Source organism: Melospiza georgiana, chromosome 3, assembly GCF_028018845.1.
Source record: "Melospiza georgiana isolate bMelGeo1 chromosome 3, bMelGeo1.pri, whole genome shotgun sequence".
Taxonomy (NCBI): domain Eukaryota; kingdom Metazoa; phylum Chordata; class Aves; order Passeriformes; family Passerellidae; genus Melospiza; species Melospiza georgiana.
Window position 1 is genome coordinate 88,006,408 of NC_080432.1, and position 22,718 is coordinate 88,029,125.

At 43.0% G+C, this 22,718-nt stretch overlaps 1 protein-coding gene across 1 annotated transcript; it reads right to left on the bottom strand.

Moving 5' to 3' along the window:
- Positions 1-1,662: 1,662 nt before the first annotated feature.
- KCNS3 (potassium voltage-gated channel modifier subfamily S member 3) lies at positions 1,663-22,367 on the bottom strand. Its single transcript, XM_058020750.1, has 2 exons — positions 22,323-22,367; positions 1,663-3,819 (listed from the first exon to the last, which is right to left on the bottom strand). Exon 2 carries the CDS (start codon positions 3,768-3,770, stop codon positions 2,289-2,291), a length of 1,482 nt encoding a protein of 493 aa, XP_057876733.1. The 5' UTR covers positions 3,771-3,819; positions 22,323-22,367; the 3' UTR covers positions 1,663-2,288.
- Between the last annotated feature and the right edge of the window lie 351 nt (positions 22,368-22,718).

Consider the following 22,718-nt stretch of genomic DNA (forward strand, 5'->3'; position numbering starts at 1 on the left):
AAAATTGCCAGTCATAAAATTTAATCCACAAACTTCTATATTTAGTGATCCTTGAGTAATACCTGATACACAAAACTAAATTTTTCACTTTTTCAACTATTTAATGCAATTTCTTGCAGGTTTTATTGCATTACAGTATTTTCATCGCTTTTGATCTTCAGTGGCAATGTAAGATATATATATCTATACATATATCTTTACATGGACACCAAAGAAAGAGATTTTCTTTGGACAGTAACTTTTTCCTGTTATTCTGTTGGTTCCTATTAGATTCACATGAACATATATATTTAGTATTTTGTTATCATTGCATCTTTTTAATGTTAATTGTTCAGCAAGAACAAATCACATTTAGGCTAACTTTGCCTTTTGCTATTCCTACAAGAAATATGGGAAGAATTATCTTTAACTGTCTGTGAAGCATCACATACCCTTACAACAGTCAGCAAGTAACAAACCAAATTTTGAGATTCCTCCAAAGCTCAAAATATTTTCTTTAAGTTCTACATCACTATATTGATGCACAGCAGTCCTGAGAGACACATCTTTACAATGTATAGGTTGATCCTGTTTTCTTGTTTCTCCATCTCAGAAAGAGGTTAGAGCTGGTGCCTCAGCAAATTTAAGTGCACCTCAGTTACTTACTTAATGCATTTTGCAATAGAAAATCTGGCAGATACACGAAAAATCAAGTTTCTGCAGTGGCCAAAATCGTCATTTTCTGGCATCTTACTCAGTTCTGAAGTCAATTCCTATGGAGCTTAATCTTCTTGAATAGAAGTTGAATAGAAGTTCAGTACAGGCTTCTATATTTGACCTAATAATATTTAAAAAAATAAAATAGTCAAACCTCTCTTCAAGGCAAATATTGACATCACAGTGTCTTCGTTTCTCCGTTGCCCAGCATCTGATTTAGTCACTAGACAAATGAAAGAAAAGGAGTGTTCAGAAACACTATGGACTGTATGGTCCACACGACACTCTAAGGTCCTTGAGCTTCTCCAGCACTGCTCGAAACAGAGCAGAGCGAGCTGGCTGCTTAAGAAATCCCTGGAGAGGAGAGGAATGCACAGAGCTGCAGGACTCTGCCAAGCAATGAGCACTGCTCCAGCACATGGCACACAACAGGAAAGCTGCCACCACCAGCAGATGAGCTTTAGGAAAATGAGCTGAAATAGTTCCAATACAGATGCCCAGGTGCAATTCCCACCCTAGGTACCTGATGGGCAACACATGGCAGAGAGGAGGATGTCCCACATCTCCAGTGCTCGGCACTTCAGCCCTGGACAGAGACCCAGCACAGCGGCCGAGCTGCTGCTCCCACCACCGAGGCAGCAGCCCCAGCAAGGGGCAGCTGGGCTGGCACTGGGGAGCAGACTTTTAAAGACCAGCACAGATGTTTGCTTCAGTGCCCAGAAATCAAAGTCCCTGGGGAAGCCATCGAGGTGGCCTCAACCACAGCGGGATCCCCTCCAGGCACCAGAATCGCTCAGGGTCACACCAGCATGAGAGGTGGCTAAATGGAATAAAAAGCTTCTATCCTGCTCACACTTCATCCTGGGACTTATGACTAAAAACCTTTAGGACCTGATAGAGCTTGGCCATGGCTGGATCCTAGGAAAAATACAGGCACAATGGGAATAATTTATTTTAACAAACTAAAAATGTATTGTGCTTTTGGAAAGAAATTAATAAATATTATGCTTCCATGGAGTAAAAACAATATGTACCAATATATTTTCTGCCCCAACTTAGGAAATGGATTCCCAACTCTAAAATTACACAAATTTGTTAGTGAACACAGTTTTACATGTACACAATTCCTTCATTTATCTAATGTATTTGCAGGTGAAAACTTCACTAACTTGTGCAATAGTTCTTACACATTTTTAATGCATCTCTACCAGAAGAGCAGCAAATTATAAAAGCAAATTCTGTGTAAGATATGAGACTGCTGCAGGGGAAAAAACAATGAACAAATCAAACAACAATACTCACAAATCAAAAAGACCCCACTTATCTCACATGTAAAACTCTTTTCCCAGCTTTTTGTCCCCAAAAATGCATAACACTAGTTGTGTAAAAACTAAACCACTGTACGAGGCATATTTTAAAACCTCATATAAACAATGAAGCTTTTATGGCATCCTCAGAGCAAAGAATGTCCAAATATGGCTGAGAGTTAAGTACCCTGAGAATCAACTGCTCTTAATGAATTCACTGAAGTCTGTCAGTCCACATTTACCAAGAATCAGAAGAGAAATAAAGAGAAGCAAACGTGATTCAACTCATTTTCCTGTACCATTCTCTAAAGATACTGTGTTATAAGCATCCTCCATATCTTGGATACTGGAGGCATCTGTTGACTCTTGGTCGCTGACCACAATTCCTACTGAAGAAAGGCTAGAAATGAAGGAGTGCATCTTTTTTGCATAAATATCCCTAATGTTAAAATAGGGTAGGTCATTGCTTTTCTCTTTGCGATCATTGTTGCACTGGTCTCTATCAATAGCTTTTTGCTTTTGGTAGTACTTAGAAAACTTATTGAAAATAATGGTGATTGGAAGTGCTACCACCAGAATCCCACAGATGATGCAGAGGGTGCCGAGCAGCTTTCCAGCAAGCGTGACCGGGTAAGTGTCCCCATAACCAACAGTGGTCATGCTGATGGTTGCCCACCACCAGCAAATAGGGATGCTCTGCAGCTCTGATGAGTCATCATCTTTCTCCACTGAGTAGACAAGCACTGAAAAAATAGAAATCCCAACTGACAGAAACAAAAGCAGAAGTCCAACTTCTTGGTAGCTGTGTCTCAAAGTGGCGCCCAAAGACCGCAGTCCTACGGAGTGCCTGGCCAGCTTCAGGATGCGAAATATCCTCATTAACCGCAGGATCTGAACCACCTTCCCCATGTTCTCAATATCTTCACTCTCTTCTTCCTTCGTGTCCACAGCCAGTGTGGCGTAAAATGGGATAATAGAGACAAAATCAATGATGTTCAGTGGTTTCTTCCAGAACTTCTTCTGACTTGGAGCAGTGAAGAGCCTGATCACCAGCTCAGCAGTAAACCAGATGATGCATGTAATCTCCACAGCTTCCAGCACAGGGTCTCCAATCTCCCTGTCATTGGCATCCAGCCTTTGAAATTCTGGCATGCTATGAATGCACATGGCTACAATTGATGCCAGAACAACACTCAGGGATGACACGGCAATTAACTTGGCAGACAAGCAGTATGCAGGATTTTCCATCCTGACCCAGATCTTCTTTCTTATTTCACCAAAACACAGATTATCAAACTTTTCTAGCTCTTTGTCAAATATGGATGACTCTTCATTGGAGGAGTCCATACTGTCGTTGCTCTTCTGATCCCAGTCTTTTTCAGGACCTTCCTCTTTCCGTTCTTGGTACCGATTGCTGCAGCAGGAATCAATAAACAGCTCGTTTATCCCCCAGTACTCTATTTCCTGGCAGAAGGAAAAGACACAAAGTTCTTCCATAACGTGAAGTTTGCCCGTATAGTAGAAGTTCAGAACATATCGGAACAAGGAAGGATTCCTGTCAAAGTAATATTCCTTGTCTGCCACACTATAATCATCACACAGTTCTAGAATAGCCTCTTCTGAATGGCATTTGAGAAGTTTTCCAAGTCTGGTATGGGGAAATCGGAGCAAGGTGCTTTGATCCACTGATTGCTTAAAGCCACCCACATTCAAATTGATAAGTTCTGCATCTTTGCCAGGTCTGCGGAAAAATTCACCATAAACCATTTTGGACAGACGAATTCCACTGCTGTTGCCCAATGAGATTACATAGAACCTGAAAAGAACATAAGATATTGTTAGAGCATTTAATTCAGTTTTGCTCTTGTGACACATTCTTTTCTCCATCTCTGGGTACTGTGAAATGCTGTAACAAAACAAATAAAAAAAGAAATAAAATTACGAATACCCTTATTCAGCATTTCACAGGTGTAGTTTTAAATTAGGTTGGTTTACAGCTTTAGCAAATCTGAAAGCAGTAGGTTCTGGTTTAGGTCTCCTTTTCACCAGGGTAAAGGAAGACTGCCAAATTCATCTGCAAATCAGTCTCTGTTTCACTACCACACTGAAATTAATAGTCACAAAATCCATGTACTTCAGTTATGTACAAAATCTTTAAAGAGAAAACTTATCAATCAATCAATTTAGGATCAAACTTTTGAGCAGGTTTCTCTCAATTACAGTTTCAGCTGAGTTGCATTCATTTACATGATGTTGCAATTTATAATCCACTAATTCCAATGTTATTTCCTTGTATGTAGACTGCAATTACTTTTGCTGACAATTCATTTACTTCTAAGGTGATCCACACATCAGCTCTTGAAAACATATCATGACTTCTTTTGAAGATTTTCAATTCCTGACTTCAGAATGCTGTGGTAGATATTTGGATATCTGCACTCCCTCAGGTATTTTTCTATCTGCCTTCCTACTCACCTGAAGTGTCACAACCCTCTTACAACCTTGGTCAGTTCCAGAAGCAATTCCTGTTCTGCCACAGCCTAGCTACAACCCTACAGCAATGCTGAAAAGTTGGAAATATCATCTCTGGAAAAGGGGCTTTCAGAGATGGAACTTCCACAGTAGTTCTTCCTCAACAACTAACTGTGGACACCTGCACATGGACAGAAGGGCATTTAAATGTTTCTGTATTTTACTATCAGTATAATAAATAAATATAAATATAATTCAGCTGAAACTGAATTCAAAAGGCAGTTACAGTTACTAGTGAGTAAGTTAACTTTTACAGAACTGCTTTCTTGCTTTCCTTCCAAGGAGAAGCTGTTGTAAAGCCAAAACTGGCAGTTCTTACACTTGCCATCAGATTATATGTAACTTAAGATCATGAGGAGAGCAAATGTTTTTGATCTCTGACACTTAAACACTAATTGATGCACACTAAGCTAATTTATTTCAATTTAGTATGGAAATCAATTCATTTTAAATGTGACAAGATAGTATCAAAATTCTCCTGTCCTAAAAGAAGACACCTTATGGTGCCATGCTCAGCATGTAGAGCTGGGGGAAGAAGAGGGAAAGAGAGGTGACACTCAGAGTGATGGTGTTTGTCTCCCCAAGTCACCATTCAATGGGATGGAGCCCTGCCTTCCTGGGGATGGCTGGACACCTGCCTGCCCATGGGAAGGGGTCAATGAATTCCTTGGTTTGCTTCACTTTTGCTCTACCTATTGAATGCTTTTCATCTCAACCACAACTTTTGCCATTTTACCTCTCTGGTTCCCTGCCCCATCCCACAGGGGGTGGGTGAGCATGGGGTTGAGCTGCCAGTTGAGATTAAATCATAACAACATAGAAATGATTTTGCACCTTTAGATTTAGTTTGAAGGCAGGTATTTGCTAGCTAATAGAGTGGCTGTAAGACACGTTTGCTCCAGGCATTTCCCAAGGCTCCAGTTCTTAGGAATCATTAAGAGGTCAAATAAGACCATTGATCTCTCCTCACAGAGGAAGGGGAGCAAGACGCATCTGATAAACATCACCACACTTCACTCATGATCTAGAGCCAAGCTCTGTTTTATAGCACTATAAATAATAAAAAAAAAGACATAAATCTGGACTGGGGTGACTGGAAGTCAAAGTATATTCAGACACAAGAAACCTCTAGTTATTGATTCATTTTAGTCAATAAAATCTCCACTTCAAGCAACTCATTAACATGAGAACCCTGGCAGTGTAAGTGAGCACTATAAAAACCAGGCAAGATCTCAGATCATGGAGTCATGGACCAATAGAATGGCGAGGGTCAGAAGGGACCTTAAAGATCATCTCATTCCCACCCTCTCTGACAGGGCCAGGAACACCTTCCACTAGACCAGATTGCTCAGAGGTCCATCCAACCCAACCCTGAAGAATTCTGGATGAAGTAGGATGAGATATCCACAGCTTCTCTGGGCAACCTGTGCCAGTGTCTCACCAACCTCATGGTAAAGAACTCCTTCCTAATACCCAATCTAAATCTACCCTCCTTCAGCTTAAAGCCATTACCTTCCTGTCTGGGGAAACTTCTGATCATGACAAATAATGACAAATACAAAGCAAGTTTTACTCAGAAATAACTAAAGCAAGAACTTAGTGCCCAGTAAATTCTTAGTACACTACACTGACTTACAGTTGAGACAGCAATATAAAACCATATCGATGATGCAGATTATATTCATAATGGTGCCTCCATGAAATTGTTCTGTATAATAAATTCAGTGGGCAATATTTTACCGCTTTATTTTGAGGGTACTGTAGTCATAATTTGTGCAAGATACAGAAAGAAAGTGGATCTTGCTTAGTAAGACCATGGTCCAGAACCTCCTTAATGTGTTACTACTATGAAGTGATTTTTAGACTACAGAAAGAGTGTACAGGAAAGATTCACAATAACTGTGTCAAGAGGAGCTTGATCATCTGAAGAATGTGTTGTTTGACTTGCAGAGACCCTGACTCCTCAGCCATGGACCGGGACATTGTTCTGCTAGTTACTATCAGAACAACTTTAACAAGTGACTCAAGCCACAGGGCAATGACCACAGATGACAACTCCTGTCTCAGCACAACTTGCTCTCTACTTAAGGAAACCCTTCACTCACTCAGGAACCTTTTTTTCCTCAAGGGTAAAACTGTGTTCAGCTGGAAATGGTATTTTCCTGGAGTGCCAAGGCCTGTGTCATGAACATCCTAAGAACACAGAACTACCACAAACTTTGCAAATCTCAACTTGATGTGCAACATTAACCTCTCTGACCTTCTTCAAATATAGATAACATAATGAACTGGAAACCATTCCAAATCACACAATTCTTGCCCTGGAGAGAGTATAACAGAGCAAATAAACACATACCAGATGTTAGTTACTTGTTTGCTTTAATTGCTTTAGCTGTTTCAAGGAGCTACTGGCTAAGAATTCATATAGAATAGAAAATGAAACAAGACACAGAAGAAAGATGGTAACTGGAAGAATGAACATTATTTTCCATGATAACGAAAAAAACCCCAACAAATAGAAGTTCCAAATGTTAAGCTTCAGGGCTAAATAAAAGGCAGTCATTAGGAAAGCTGTGTGAAAAGAATACTAACTTTAGAATAAAAACCAGAATGACAGGATCTTCCCAGTCCAATTTGGAGATGGGCTCTAGCCAGTGCTTCTGCAGTCACACATTGTTGGTGAGGCCACAGGCCCATTGTCTTGGAAGGGGAGTTGCAAATTTCTGGGCTTTTAGCACGCTGTGAAATCCCTAAAGCTCTCAAAAGAGGAGTCACGGAGACAGTTTGCAGATACAGTCCCTTTGAGACAGCTATGCCACAGATGTGTAACACATCACAAAGTGCTGTGGTTCCCAACCTCCTCTGGAACAAACCACTAAGAGATTTTTACTGACCACATGGATCCCCATACTACACATTTATTTGTCAGCAAAGTTCCTCTTTCTCAGTTATGTTTTGCATAGTATCTGCACACAGTCTCCATTCTTTGTGAGGTCATACACCACAAGCTTCAGAACATTTTTTTTGACGAGCTGAATTTTTGAACATGGTACCACATTGGTACCACTGGTAACTCCAAACTGGGGCAGTTCCATCTTTTGTTAGCATTAATCTGTGATTATCCAGGCACAACAGAAAGGAAGTTAAACTGGTTTACAATGGTTGAGCTTGGCTACTTAAAATACTCAAAGAGAGCTCATGCTTACAGATTTTCTACCAGTTTCTTTCAAGGCTATGTTGTTTTAGCCTCACCTCCTCCTTCCTGCACAGTTACACTCCATAAACCTCTCAAGATTAAGTTCACATTTTAGCATGGTTTCCTCTAAGTTGAAGGAACATTAATTAAAGGGCCTAGTCCTGCTCACAGTGAAGTCACAAGGGATGTAACACTGATGTGAACCTGAAAGGGCACACAAATCCTGGTAACTCTAAGAAGTATTTCCAGAGCTCAAAGACATTTTTTCCCTAAGGAATCTGATGATCTTGGCAGATTTCCATTTTAGGGTTCCAAACTCAGGAAATTCAGCTGTGAGTAAATTCCCTCTAAAGAATCTTACTTTGACGCTCAGCCGTGCCCAGGATGCAGATTTTGTCTCCTAATGATGCAGACAAGCACCTGGGCTGTTACTTCTGCTAATTTCCCCAGAATTGAGAGCTTTTACCAATCATCCAAGCTACACACGTGCAGATTTTGACACCAAGTACTTCTAAAATGCTGTGGATAACAAACCAAAACAACCTTCAGCTCAGGATCAACATTTCACTGATTTTTTAAGTGTTTGAATTTCTCCACTCATCATAGGGCAAACACTTGTCTAATGCACCACCTAGAAGTACTGCCTACATTTTCTGACTCACTGAGCAGAGAAAAACATTTAAATGCATGTATAATTTACTTGATCAATCACAATTAGGGATTTGGACTGAAATCCAGTTAGCATGACTTAAGTTGTTGTCTGTCAGCTGGACAGTAGTAACTGCTTTAGCACACTTAATTAAGCCTGGAAAAAAAAGTAAGGTAATACTGGCACAGCCTCTTTTACTATGATATAAGCTGCAACACTCAATTCATTGTAATACTTGGCACAGCTAATTGCAAAGTCATTCACAGACTATGGAGGTGGAGGTTAACTTTAAAAAGTCATCTAGCACAAATGCAAGACCATCTGAAGAAACCACTCTGTGGTTATGGCCACTCTGTGAGGCAAAGAGGATAAATTAATCAGCTACATTATTTTCTCAGCTGTAATTTATTTTTTGTATTCCACTGGCAGTGCCATCCTTTATCCAGGATATTGCATTAAAATGCCATGAAAATAATAAAATTATGCAACTACATTTCTTTTAAAATTGATTCAGTACAACCTCCAGAAGACCTCAGGTAAATAAAGTTTGAGTTGAATTTTGTTCTGATGCTACTCCCATGTAAGCCTATTTGGCTATGGTCACCCCAGTACAATTCTACTGTCACCAGGCTGTTTCAGACACTGAGCGTGTGCCAAATGTTTGTGCAACTTTGCAATACAATGAAGATCAGAAAGAGATGATCATCATCTGTAAACAACTACAGCTGTTAGCAGCACTACAGACATTCAAATGTAAAATTATTTAAATATTTATATCATTTTATTTAAATATTCATACCTGTAAAAAAAAGGTCTTCAAATATAGGGGGTTAAAAAAAAAATCACTTCCACCAAAAGACTGATTAGGAAGAAATTAAGCTGTTACAACTGAGAGTAAAAGAACACAAGCAAGAATAGAAGAAGCATCTCTAGCCCATGGTTCCCACCACTCATCCAGGCACAGGTTTTTGGGAGTGAATCACCAGAGGTGGGGCTCACCTCTGCCATGACTAGATAAGCAGCCTATATGAGCAGTGCCATAAGGGGTGTAACTTCCATGGGACTAATACAACGTAAAATGAATCCTCCCAAAGTGAAATTCTGCTATTTCCACTAGGAGGACGCTGGTAAGGACAGAGGATATGCCAAGGGTTGGATATGAGAAAGGGACAAGGGAAAACACACCAGCTGTAGCCTGCACATGACAGAAGCTCCTTGGGAATGCAGTATGTGATCTGAACTCCTTTCTCATATACATAAAGAACAAGGAGCAACACCTAATACCACCCAGTTATCAGAACGTCACCTTGTAAAATGACTAAAGTAAAAAAAAAAACAAAAATTAAAGTTATTCTCTGACTTGAAAAGGCTCTGGAGATACACATCATGAGAGTTAACAAGGCTTGCACCTTGCAACATTCCCAAAGGCTCTGCAATTTATATTCTGTTCATATAATTAAAAGATCATTATCCGCAACTAAGTGGAAGTGACAGATTAAAATGCGCTGGCTTGAGAACCAACCTGTAAATCCCCACACTGAAGCACAGTTAGAATGCTGCAGTTCCCAAACTTGTTCCACAGCCAGCCCAGACAGACAGCTGGCCACACTAAACACTTCCTTCTGTTCTATCATCCCAAGGGCTGAAGTTCACAGAAATATTTGAGACAAAGGCATTGTTACAAGCAGGTCAGCACTGCTGTGGTTGATGGTGAAATAAATTGTTTCTCTCCAGGTTATTTTGGCAATAATCTTGTTTGACAGGTCATACTAATGGCGCCCATCAAGAGCACAGCCTCAGAACACAAAATACTATCTGAAGTGGACATTGCAACTTGTAGATCTAGGTACCTCTGTAATGAGCACAATTTCAAAGGATCCCTTCCCCAAATTATTTTTTGTACCCCATTTTCCACTGAGTTCTCAATTTTTTCCACTCAAGTACTTCTCCAGTGATCACAATGAACATAAAATCCTATTGTTACTGGAGTAATTTGTTGTCAAAAATATTTGATACATGATCCCAAAGTCAAATACTTCCATATAGGAAAAAATGATGCAGAATAAAAATATATCATTATACTTCTTAAAAATAATTCTTCATTCTCCATCATTGATTAGTCTAGAATCTAAGAAGAACCTCAGTGAAACTGTAATTCACTTATAAATGTTGTTTGATTTTGAAAGGTTACCTATCTAAGCAAGGAAAATAATGCAGGTACCCAGACACAGAGAGCAGTGTCCCTGAAGTCACACAGCAGATCAGCTGCCCACAAACAAGCCCACATCCCTCTCACACCATTAGCTCCTTCACAGTCTCCCCAAAAGCTGTCACACACCACTCCAGGTACTGGTACACTGAGACATGTGGGCCTAGAGCTGCATTCTGACAGTTCAGCTAATAAAAAACAACAGAAACAACAACAATATTTATCTAGCATAGAAAATCTAAATACCATTCCTGTATTTACAGGGCTGTTTCAATGCCCATGGTTGTATCCAGGGGCTATGATGAGAGAGGTGAGAAACTGCTCCATCTATCCCACCACAACTCCTCCAGGCCTAACATAAAGGGATGAACAATTAGACAGGATGTATTTTCTCCAATACACAGGTCCATGAACCACTGAAGACTTTCCTGAGTTTTTAAGGAGGGTGTTAATGGTTCACAAGCACAGTGACAAATTTTACCCACATAGAGCCATAACTCTTCCATGTTTAGGAAAGGAATGCTGACCTTGGTGCAATTCAGAATACTCTTATCTCTTGTGAAAGGCATACAGAGTGTTGAAAATAAGATTTATCTCACTGCCAAGAAGACTGATCTGATACTCAAAATCTTCTATTTGTTTGTCCATCATACACTTTCTGATTTCTCATTCTGGAGTCTGAGGACCTGTCCTCCTATTCCTAGTACAGATGGCAGAGCTGTTGATCAATTCTGCTCCCAAATTATCTCTTCCCACTCCTAATTTCTTTACCTTTTTTTAAATTTTTTTTTTTTTTGGAAGCAAGGTAATATTTTTAAAGGACACAAATCCAATCACCACAGTCAATTGCACTGGGTGAAAAAGTTGTTCTGAACAATCTAAAATCTATGCAGCACATAAAGCAGGACTTGTCCTCCTTAAACTGGGAAGAGACACTAACATAAACAGCAGGATTATGTTGCAACACATTACAGCAGTAAAAACTGCAAGGGGACCTGAAACCAGTCCTGTCTGTGCTACCACAACACCTCCACTAGCAGCAGCCACAGGAGCAGCAGAGCTAAAAGGGCAATTCAGCTGCAGAGCACTCACCTGGCTACACATGACTTTTGAATCCATTAAACCTTTATTCTGCAAAGTCCTGGCTTTGGGATAAGCTGCTTGAACAAAATTTATCTCACTGCAATTCTGTTCTGGGTGTACCTCAGCCCATTTGTTGGAACCTTTTTAATTTATTTAGAAATAAGATGCTTACATTAGTAACATACCCCTGAATACAGAAAACAGGCTTAGAAGGGACCTTGAAGAGTAATATAATTCAGCTTCTCCCCCTCCTCAAGGCAGGATCAGCTACTTCTAGACCAATTTTGGCAGATGTTTATTTCATGTCCAATGATAAAGCCTCTCCAGAGAGGTTTTGGAATCTGGTCCAGTACTCGAATGCCTTTGTTCTCCCAAAATTATTTTTCTAACATCTATTTAAGTACACTGTGCTGCAGTCCAGGCCCATAGATGCGTACATGTCCAGCAGATTTGGAATGGGATGGAGTCACTGAGGATGGACAGCAGAAACTGACTATCTACAAATTCTCCACAAGTCAGTTCCTTCCTTTGCTATATATTTAATTTTACTTGGCAGCCCAAGTAGATAAAGTTACGTTGTATTTATTTTTTAATGTGTTGAAAAAATTCTATAAATTTTAGAGATAAACAAAGGTTTTCCTGACCACAGTGAAGTTCTCCAAGATATTCCCAGTCTCTTAGGCAACAAGAACACAAGCAATTGTTATTGTGAATATTCTGAGTGAAACCTTCAGCTGAAAATCTGTAAAAACACTTGTGTTTGCAGCATGTTAATCTCACTAAAGGAGTCAGTACTGTTCAATATAAATTCTCTTGACCCCAGACAACTCTGAAGCAGAGCTCTAAATCTCACTTATATAAAATTTCTGCAGTCTGCTGTGATCCAACATTCACTTTCAAAGCATCCAAGTAAGTTTTACAATGTGCTAGTATGTGGGATTTGAGGCCACAGGCTAAGGAAGGATATGTGGAGGCAGCTGGAAAAAAATATCTTCAAGGGACATAGGGTTCAGAGCCACACTGCAAATCTTACCCACACTGAGGCCTCTAGGAGCCTCCATTTCTTGGAGCACTCAGATTTTGGTACATGCTCAGCACTCAGATTTTGGTACTTGCTCACTGCTCCTACACTGGACATCATTTGGTTACACCACTCCCCTTGTCTTTCCAGGAAGCATAACAAACGAATTTGTGGTGAAAGGATCCTTTGGAGGTCACCTTGTCCCACCCAGTCTCAAAGCTGGTTCAGTGAAAGAAGGCTGCTCAGGGCCAACTGTCTTTTTTTTTAACATCTCCAAAATTTCCCAAACTCTCTGGTACCCTGGTCAAGTCAGACCTCTCTTACAGGGAAAATATTTCTCCTAAAGCCTAGTTAGACACTCTTCTGCTCCAGTCTGGGTTCAGTGACCCCTTCTGTGGACCTGCTGGCTACAGCCTTGCTGACAAAGCCCAGGAGGCAGCTGGCCCTCACTGTGAGGGCACAGTGCTCACTTGAGTTCTGCATGCTGCCTACCCCAATGCTCATGTCCTTCTCTGAGAGCTGCTTTCCATTCAGTCAGCCCCCAAACTGCTGCATGGGGCTACTTCATCCCAGATGGAGTTTCTCCAGGATGCCGACAGCCCTTTTAACAGCATCCCATCAGTCAACCAGTGTATTATTAGTCATCTCAGTCCCTAAAAAACAAAGGTGTTTTCCCTGTTTGTTTCAACCAGGCTGTGCCCACAGAGCATTCAGGAAAAAAGGACATTTGCCAGAAAATGTGTGAAGTGAGGACGTGACAGGCTAAGACACAGAATTGCATCCCTGCATCACTATTCAATTAAATACTCACAGAAGCTGAGGCATTGTCATTGCACACAAAAAGGAACAGCCAGCAACTAAGTTTTTTTCACAAAATAAATGTCAGTCCTAACTACTGCAATTCATTTCAGCACTTGTCAGCATTATTATCCATTATTTTTTCAGGAAGTGTTGAGTGGACACTATCACCTGGATTTACATATGCAAAGTAATATCACACATTGGCACAATTTGTAAGGTACTGGGGGTGCTGTGTGTGTGGGCTGGATTCTGGCTAGTACATGTGTTTGCACAGCCCTTAACAATACAGCCATTTAACTCAAAGGCAGACCTTATAAAATGACTCTGGTGCCATTTTCGCTATTGTCTTCCAATGGCAGAAAGTTTGGAACAGATATAAAGCCCAACCAGATTAGAAGAAATTTCAGAAGTCACAATCCAGCCCCTTCTCTCCTTACTTCTCCCAACTTTTTTTTTTTGCAAATATATTTTTCTAACTTTTAAAATGACCCACACAAATGTCCAGAGAGGGAAAACTGATGGTGTGTGGCTGCATAAATCCTAATCCCACAAAATTAGCAGATGTTTTGTGGAAGACTTTACCAGGACAAGGGATTTCTTAGGTTTTTGCCTGGGCTAAACATCAACAGATAGATTCATAAACTCCCACAAAAGGCCCCCAAGATTTTGAAGGCACCACACACCAAGAGGTCCAGAGGAAGATTTGAGATCCTAACTACATGTCTTCCAAGAAAGAATTAAGAGTTTATTAAGCATATATGCAGTGCATTAGAAGAACTAAGAGCAAAATAGATTTGGGAGTTGTTGGTAGTTCCCCTTAATATGCTGCTGATGGAAGCAAAGCACCACTGAACATCAGTGTAAGGAAAAACTTGTTTAGCCTTAAGGGCAGTGCTAATCTAAAACTCTCTAGAAGAAAAAGAAGATAGAAAAAAGTATAATTTCAGCTTTCTGTCTACGTTTGAATGAGGTACTTCATTCAAATTCAATGAGGTACATTCACTACAGTATGTGCTCAGTAAAACTATGGAGAGAAAAATAACAACTTCTGCTTCTCACTTCATTTGTGAGGCAGTTTTACCACAGCCCTCAGACTTACTATCTGAATATATAAACCCTTGATATCATCTGAAATCAGTAATACTCATCTAAGAGAACATGTCTGATTGCCTAAAACCCAAGTCACGAGGCCAGGAGCTTTTAAAGATGCCAGCTGAGACTCAGTCCAAATTTTCCAGAGAATTGGTCCACAGTTTTCAAATAGAGTTGAATACACACAAGCAAAAGGAGATTCTTCAAGTCACGTTGGACTTCTTACAAGTCTGTGCCTGAGTATTGCCTCAAGCCAGGGCTTTTGCTCAGCTCCAAGGATAAGTGATAGCCTAAGAAGACTGAAACACATCCCCTGCCTCTAGCAGTTACAGAAGACCTCAGGAAAGACTGGCTTCATGGTCAGGAAATGGACGGAGCATCCCAGAGAGCCAGGACCAAGCACTTTGCCTACCAGCAACTGCTTGCAGATTAAGCCTTTCTCACTTTCAAGATTCACAGGTTTCAATGTGAATCCACAATAACTCTTATTTGACCACCAAACATGCCATGAGCTAATTTTCCCTTTGTTTTGTTCTTTTCTGTCATCGTAACAAATTAATCAAAGTAAGTGGGAAAAACTTCTTTCTGCCTGGCCTAACATCCAGCAAACTGTAAAACAAAATCATGACTCCCTAAAAAGAACAGCTTACAATGAAAACATAAACACCATTGCTGTTTCCAGACTAATAGCACTGAGCTAAAATACCACCAAGAACTCATTCTATCCCCCTTGTCCAGCTCAAGCTTTTACCAATTTCATGGGCGAATTAAAAGAGCAGTATTGATCTATGCTGGCTGCCCTTTTCAGAGCAAACATTGCACTGGACAGGAAGACACACAGATCTTCTTAGCTTAAGAAGAATATACAAGGCAGCATCATTTTCAGCAGCTTATTCAAGGGAAAAGGTGTCTGCCCCTAAAATGTGATGCTGAAACCATCATTCAATGCTTGTCACTAGCTACAGCTAAACCATGGAGGGCTGATTTACATTTGTGCTGCAGTAATGAGTGAGCTGTTTACAAAATGAAAACCTAACTTATGGTTCTATTTGCTCTTCTCTCAACGGGCAATAAAAGGAGTTCATAAAATTACCAAGCAGCTTTGGAATGGTAACCCAATTAAATCAGCAGTAACTGATTGAAATAACTGAAGAATTATATATATATATAAAAAAGATAAAGCCTTCAATAAAAAGGAGTCTTCTTTGGGACATACCCAGTCTTCCACCAGCCCGGTTTTAAACATACTGATTGACAACAATTGTCCACAAAATAAATATTGTATATTTATAATTGCATCTCACAAACTATGAGGGTGATTCTTCTCTCACTGAGGCCAGGAGTGAGAACCCTCTTGCTCCCTGTAACACACACCACCATGGTACCAAAAAGGTTTTAGAGCTGAAGCCTCCACAGCAGTTAACACCACTGGAAGCAGCAACAGCTCCTGTCTGCTGAAGGAGAGGAGGTAGAAGAGAAGCAAGAAGCATGGCAGAGCAATCAGAAGTGCTTCCAATTTTTATGAAACTACCCAGGCTGTGTTGTAACTCCTCCATGCAAATCAAAGCTGTTATAGATTCTTCCTGAGATGGTTATCTGCCTCCCACAGGTAACCTGCCTGTACTTATATGAACATCAACAGTCAATTTGTTAGGCTCAAACAACAAAAAAACAGAGAAATATGAAACTCTATATGGGGCACAAAATTGCCAATACTAAGTTTTACAAGATTGATGTACAAGACAGTTTTTGTCCATAAATCTCATAGCACTTTATTAAGAACTGTGAGGCAGATGCCTTGGGCTCCATGCTTTGGAAGCTGCCCCTGAGACTTGAGATGTGACCTTCTCGATGTCATGTAGCAGGTCAACATGTTCTACTTCAACATTGCTAAGTCTATGAAGTCTGCCATTGCTTTGAGGAGAAGACAAGCAATCCTCTGCACAAGTTGAGCTCTGAGCCTGTCATTAGAGCAGCACTGGGCTAGAATGACTAAACATGTGGAAGAATCAACCAGTTTTTAAGACATCAGTTGGCATCTGAACTGCTTGTCCAAGCCGATGAACAAAGGAGAAAAACGTAAAAAAGGAAGAAAAAGGAGGAAGCAACATTCTGCCTCAGATCATAAATAACCTGTCCTCCTTAAACCACCCACACTCCATTTTGTCCATGTGGCCTTTGCTGGTTTTTACTGACAGGCTGGTAAGACCAAAAAATTCCAAAAAATGGAAAAAAGAGAAGTTAATTTCTTAGCCTTTACCCTGTTCAGAGCATACACAGCTCCAGCTGCACAGATGCACCTCCAGAGAACCCACACAGCACAACACCTCACAGGACAAGAAGGGACAACAGCATCTCTTGCTGCTGCTGGCACAGGTGAGGATGAGTCAGGACCCAGGACATCCCCTCTGGCTATCCTGAGTAGCCAAGACCCTGCCACGGGGCTCAGAGACCCTGGCACGGGGCTCAAAATACCTGTGGTTTTGATTATGACCCGTGGAGCAAGTTACCAACCTTTGATGAAGATCTGCAAGCCATGACAAATTAAATAGAATGATAGTGAATTTAACTCAAGGTGAAAAAGTAGATTTTGGGGTTTTTAGAATGGGGCTCCAGAGGGGCAAGATGGAGGGATCTGGGCATGTCCAGCCTTTCTTCTTCTTCTTCTTCCTGGCCTCCATCTTCTGCTGTGATGTTGGCACTTTTAGATTGGTTTAGAGTAGAAGCCCACTGTCTAACATAGGTGATAGATATTGGAAAGTAATTGTAAACACTGTATATGTAGTTTTTAGTATAAAGACATAACACCGCCCTGGGGGCAGACAGGATGCCTCGGACTGTCTTGCTGAACGGACCTCGGCAGGCCAGGAGAAAGAATTTTATAGATAACATACAATAAACAACCTTGAGACTGAGAAATGAAGAGCCCCGACTCTTTCGGCAAGTGCCGGGCTGGGAAAGAGTAATATAACTTTTATAATTCTAACTTTTCTCAGGGTCACTCTGAGCATCTAGAGATCCCAACAAGGATGGTGCCAGGCTGCCCATCTGCCACCGTCTGCCCGTGGATTGATTCTGGATTCACAGTCCAGCAGCTCTGCATGTCCAATATCAACCTTTAAGACATAAACCTGCCTGGAGGAGATGGCAACAGACACTGCAGGCCAAAGTCAGGCTGATCTCTGCAGCCAGGGCAGGTGGCTGCTCTGAACAAAAGGGAGTCTGAATGGCTGAGCTGCAGTGGCCTCTCCTGGAGCCCCCTCCCAGAAATTCCTCAGCAGCTATGAGAGCTGGTACACCAAGACCCCTCACCTCAGTCCCCACTCACCTGTCAGGGATGGGAAGGCAAAATGGGTAAGACACCTTAGTGTGAAGGGCAAGAAGATGAGTTGGAGAGTTTGTGGACAAAAGAAAGGAGAACGGAAATTTATGCTATGACAAGGGACATCAGGAATATCCAGCAGACAGACAGCAGTGACATAAACAATTTAGAGAGGGCAAAACGACTGAACCCTTCCACACCTTTATATCAACCTAACCAGCACACAGAGACCAATATGTTTACTCCAGACTTACCTGAGCTCCTTGCTGAAGAGTGCAAGAAAATCAAGGTCTCAGCCTTTACCTGTAACACAGCAAATGGCCCCAAATGTGCAGCAAAGTAAGCAGAACAAGAACAGTGACCACAATGGGACCTTCTAATACAAATCATAAAGCTCATCTTGCCAGAAGACAGATGTCTCTTGAAAATTACTGTGGAATGAGCTCCCTCAGAAACTAAGGACCAACACAGTCAACATCATCTTCCTCTGCAATAGAGATAAATATTCTAGAAGTCATCTCCTTTAAAATAGAATGAAAAAGCAAAAGAAAACCATTACAAGCAAGTGTCACATGCAGAACACCCTTGCAAGAGAAATGAGCCAGTTATCCACAAATGACAGATGACAGCAGTTTAACACACTGCAGTTAGATCGTCAGGTATAATATGAATGAGGCAAGATGAGCAGAACACATTCCCATAAAATGGAAAGTACAGTAATAAGGAAAGAAGCATCAGTAAAATATGGGAAAATGAAAAGGACCAGAAGGAAATGAGGTATAAAAAAGAAAAAATGGTAAAGAATGGAGCAACATACTGAGGTAGCATATTGAAGCAGATGACCCTCTAGCATTAACTGGTGCAGAACCATGGTCTGAAACAGGTCAAGGACAGTTTCTGTCAGCTGAGCATTTGGTCCTCCACACAGAACCAGGCAATGGCAATAACAGCATCCTGCCTGGTTTCCTTGGGATGCGTTCCCCCTCAGAAAATGAAGAGACAAGGCAGGAAGAAAATAAGATGATGCCATAAATTAAAAGGCAAGGCTTAACAGAAATAAAAAAATATATGAAGAACAAGAATAAAAACAAAGGGATGGGGGAAAGGCAAGATAAAAAGAAAATATCCACAGATTAGTGGAGTACATTTTATTTATTCATGATCTCTGTTTTATTATGTGTCCTTGGCAGATGTCCCACAACTGAAAATTTGCAAGGCAGATATTGATGCGAGTTTAGAGACTTGAGCCTTGTTTCTAGTCATTAGCCTTGGGCAGATCTCTTTAATAGATGTGCCCCAATAGGAAGTAAACAAGTTCCTTAAATCAAGAGTCTTTGGACAGGAGACACGCTGCAAACAAATGGGCTGAGACGGGGACTCCAGGAGGTAAGACCAAAAGCACGGTCTCGACCTGTTTTCAAGTAACCAAGCTGAAGGTCAGGCTGCTCATACAGATATTGCCTATCAGGATACAGACTGCTCTGACAAACTCACAGCAGACCCCGCCTGTCACACCCTCCCTGTTAAGCAGCACTTTTTCACCTGAGAGGCGCAGGCTGAGCCTGCCCAGCTGGCAGGACAGGGATGCCAGCACAGGCAGCCATGGCAGCCGTCTCTGGAGCCATCCCAGCAGCGAGGCAGGACACGGCAGGACACGGCAGGACACGTGTCCAGCACCAGCCTGGCCAGGGCCCAGCCAGAGCAAAAAGCTCACCTCCGGCAGAGGCAGCAGTGCTGAGAGCAGAAAGCTCAGCTGCCTCACTCCTCAGGCAGGTTTAAGGTGCCTCAGCAGCTCAGTCACTGCAGAACCTTGTTCTGCACTGAGGCTGGATGGCCTTGGCACTGAGTGTGAGTAGTTGATTTTATCCTACCTGTGGGTGTAATTGCACAGCTAAGGTGATACTGGTGGCCAGACACCCATTTACCATATTTTCAGGTTTAAGGTGGTTTTATTCTTGCACTGGGCAAGTTGCTAAGTGCTAGAGAGGGTGAGGAAAGACCTGCTCCTCCTTCAGGACCTCTCTGTTTCTACAAAGGGCATTCTAGTAAAACATCCGACCTCACCTGTCCCAGGAACAATTCCAGGGGTCACACTGCAGTTTGTATCAGCTCAGCTGAAAGCTGATTATTGATTTTCTTTTGCCCACACTCGCAAATAGGAAGTTGAAAGGCTGCTACAACTTCTGTGGGTTGCCTTAGTGCTGACACAGGTAACAAGACACAGACATTTATAGACAAGGAAAAAGGTCTCTCAAAAAAGAGCTTTAATGTCCTCTGCAATGAATACATATAGATTTACTCTTTTTTTAATTGCAAGATCCACTTAAATCTGCCCAGACAGTATAAAGTACATCTAATAGACAAGTAAAGAACCGTAATTTAGGAAATCTGATATTACTTCTGGACCTTGCCCATACTTTAATTCCTGAAATTGAAATAAAAATCTAATGATACTGTGCTTCTTTTTAAAGAAAACCATTTTGAAATCTACAGCTAAGAAACACTCTCGTAAAAGCTAGGTATGACTACTGTCAATTAAAGTTCTTTTATCATCATTTAGCTACCTACCTGTATTTAAATAACTTACACAATTTCAGAACATAAAATCATTTTTGTCTACCCACAGTGCTATCTCAGCAGAGATTTAGATACAGAAGCTAAAAAGTTTCTTCCTTACAAGCCTTATAATTGTCTTTCATTCCCCCAAATGACTACTGGTTTCAACACTACTGCAATGGGCAGCTTCCCCCCAGTAGTAGATATTAAATACATCATGCAAAGTTGAAAAGCCACCTCTACTTCATGGCTTAGGATATGAACTCCGATCAATTACTACCAAAATTCTACATTATTTAACCCTAACTGATTAGAGGAGAGAAAGACTATGGGAAAGGCTGCAATTTTGACTGAGGAAAGCAAGAATGAGTGGTCCAGGACATGTTTCTGAAAATGAGGTCTGCCCCAGGTATCCCAAGTCAGACACCTAGAACTTGACTCATACATCCCCTCTGGAACTCCTGGCTCCCTACAAAAGGCATCTCTCTCCTCCCTCTGTCCCCTCAGGACGGTAGCCTGAGTGCCTTATGCCATCTATTGGCCTAGACCAGTGACAGGCGCTCGGAGAACTTTGATTCTGGGAAAGCGACTGTGTTAAAAGGAATCTGTCGGCAGATCTGTAAATCCCGCTAATGGAATCAATACACTGCCGCTGCTCAGATCTTGAGATCTACCTTGCCTAGCAGACACACTGAGCTCAGCTCCCAGAATAACCAGCAGCTGGGCTTTGCATTAGGCAAATGAAAAATGGTACACAGCGATCTCGCAGGCAAGAAAATCCAGAAAATCCAAAAATAAGCAGAGAGAAATTTCACTGTCCTACACATGAACATTTAAAAAGTCATTCATAAAAAGAGAAAGTTCCTTCAAAGTCCACTTAGTTCCAAAATCTCGTTAACTATCCCAAACTTAGTAAAGTCTGCTTTAAACAGGACGTGCACAGTTAACAAACTTCTTCCACGTTTCCTTACCCACAGAGGCTACTGTAGCCGTTCACGGCGGCTTAAATCTAGTTTACTTTTTAACCTAAACGAGTTTCTAAAAGAGAAGGCAGAGCCGTGCCATGCGAAAGGAGTCAGAGGCATCGCTATTGACCCTCTCCCGCGCAGGCCATTACAGAGCAGCGGCGGAGACCCCGGCAGGACGCGTCCCCTGCGAGGGCCAGAGCGGTGCCCGCGCCCCCGCTCCGCAGCCGCCTCCCTGCGGAGGGAGTCCCGAGCAGGACGGGGCAGGGCAGGACATCGCCGGGGCAGCGAACGCGCCGAGGCTCCCCCTCCCCAGGTGGCTTCCTGTGCACCCCTCTTCTTCCTCCTCCTCCCCCGCCTGCTTGCCCCGCGAAACGCGAGGAGAAGACACGGCGCCGCACTCCGCGCTGTCCCCTCCGAGCCGCAGCCGCTCCCGGGGCAGCGCTGCCTACCTGGGGCCGCGGCCGCCGCCGCCCCGCCGCGCTCCGCCAGCTCCGCGGGGCCGCCCGACGCGGGAGGGGAACGCCGGCGGCGGCAGGCGGGCTCAGCCGAGTCCCCTCCCCGGCCCGGGCATCCCCCGGGCCCGCTCCCGTCCCGCAGCGCCCTCGGGGGCCCCGCTCCGCTCCCCGTGGTTCCGCACCGCGCCCGAGCGATGCCACCCTGCCGGTCGGTGTTCCCCCCCAAGTCCCGCTCCACGCCCCGGGGATCCCGCTCTCTGGCGGAGTCCCACCCCCACGGTTTCCTCTTCTCTCCCGGAGCGTTCCCGCACTTCGCCCGTCGGTCCCGCACAGCACCCCTGGCGTCTCCCCCGCTCCCGGGGCCGTCCCGCTCGGTTCCCCGGGGCAGTCCCGCAGCCGCCCGGAGCCCGTGCCCGAGCCGGCGTCGCCACCTACCAGGCACGCCCAGGCGGCCCCGTTTCCCCGCGGCTCAGAGGGGGCAGCCGGTGCCGAGGGGCGATGCTGCCGAGGCGGAGGGGCAGGGCAGGGCTGGGCCGGGCCGGCCGCCTCCCGCCCGGGGCTGCGGTAGCTGTGCCCGCAGTGCCCGCAGTGCCGGCCGTGCCGCGCTCTGGCCGCGGGGCTCGCCCCGTCCCGCTTTTGTGCGGCGGCGGGGCCGGCGCTGCGCGCTGAGCTGTCAGCGCCGGGGGATTGATCTGCCATCGATTCCCAGGCGCTGTGCTGAAGTGGCACACGCGGCTTGATTAGCTGGCGGTGCAGCCTGAGATGCGGAGTGCCCTCCGCACGCTGCAGGGCGCTCCGCTTTATGGTTTGTGCTCCGTGTTATGCCCCAGA

Bases quoted from the DNA above. Each gene is read 5' to 3' on its own strand.
- KCNS3 (XM_058020750.1), bottom strand. From the start codon at position 3,770: ATGGTTTATGGTGAATTTTTCCGCAGACCTGGCAAAGATGCAGAACTT.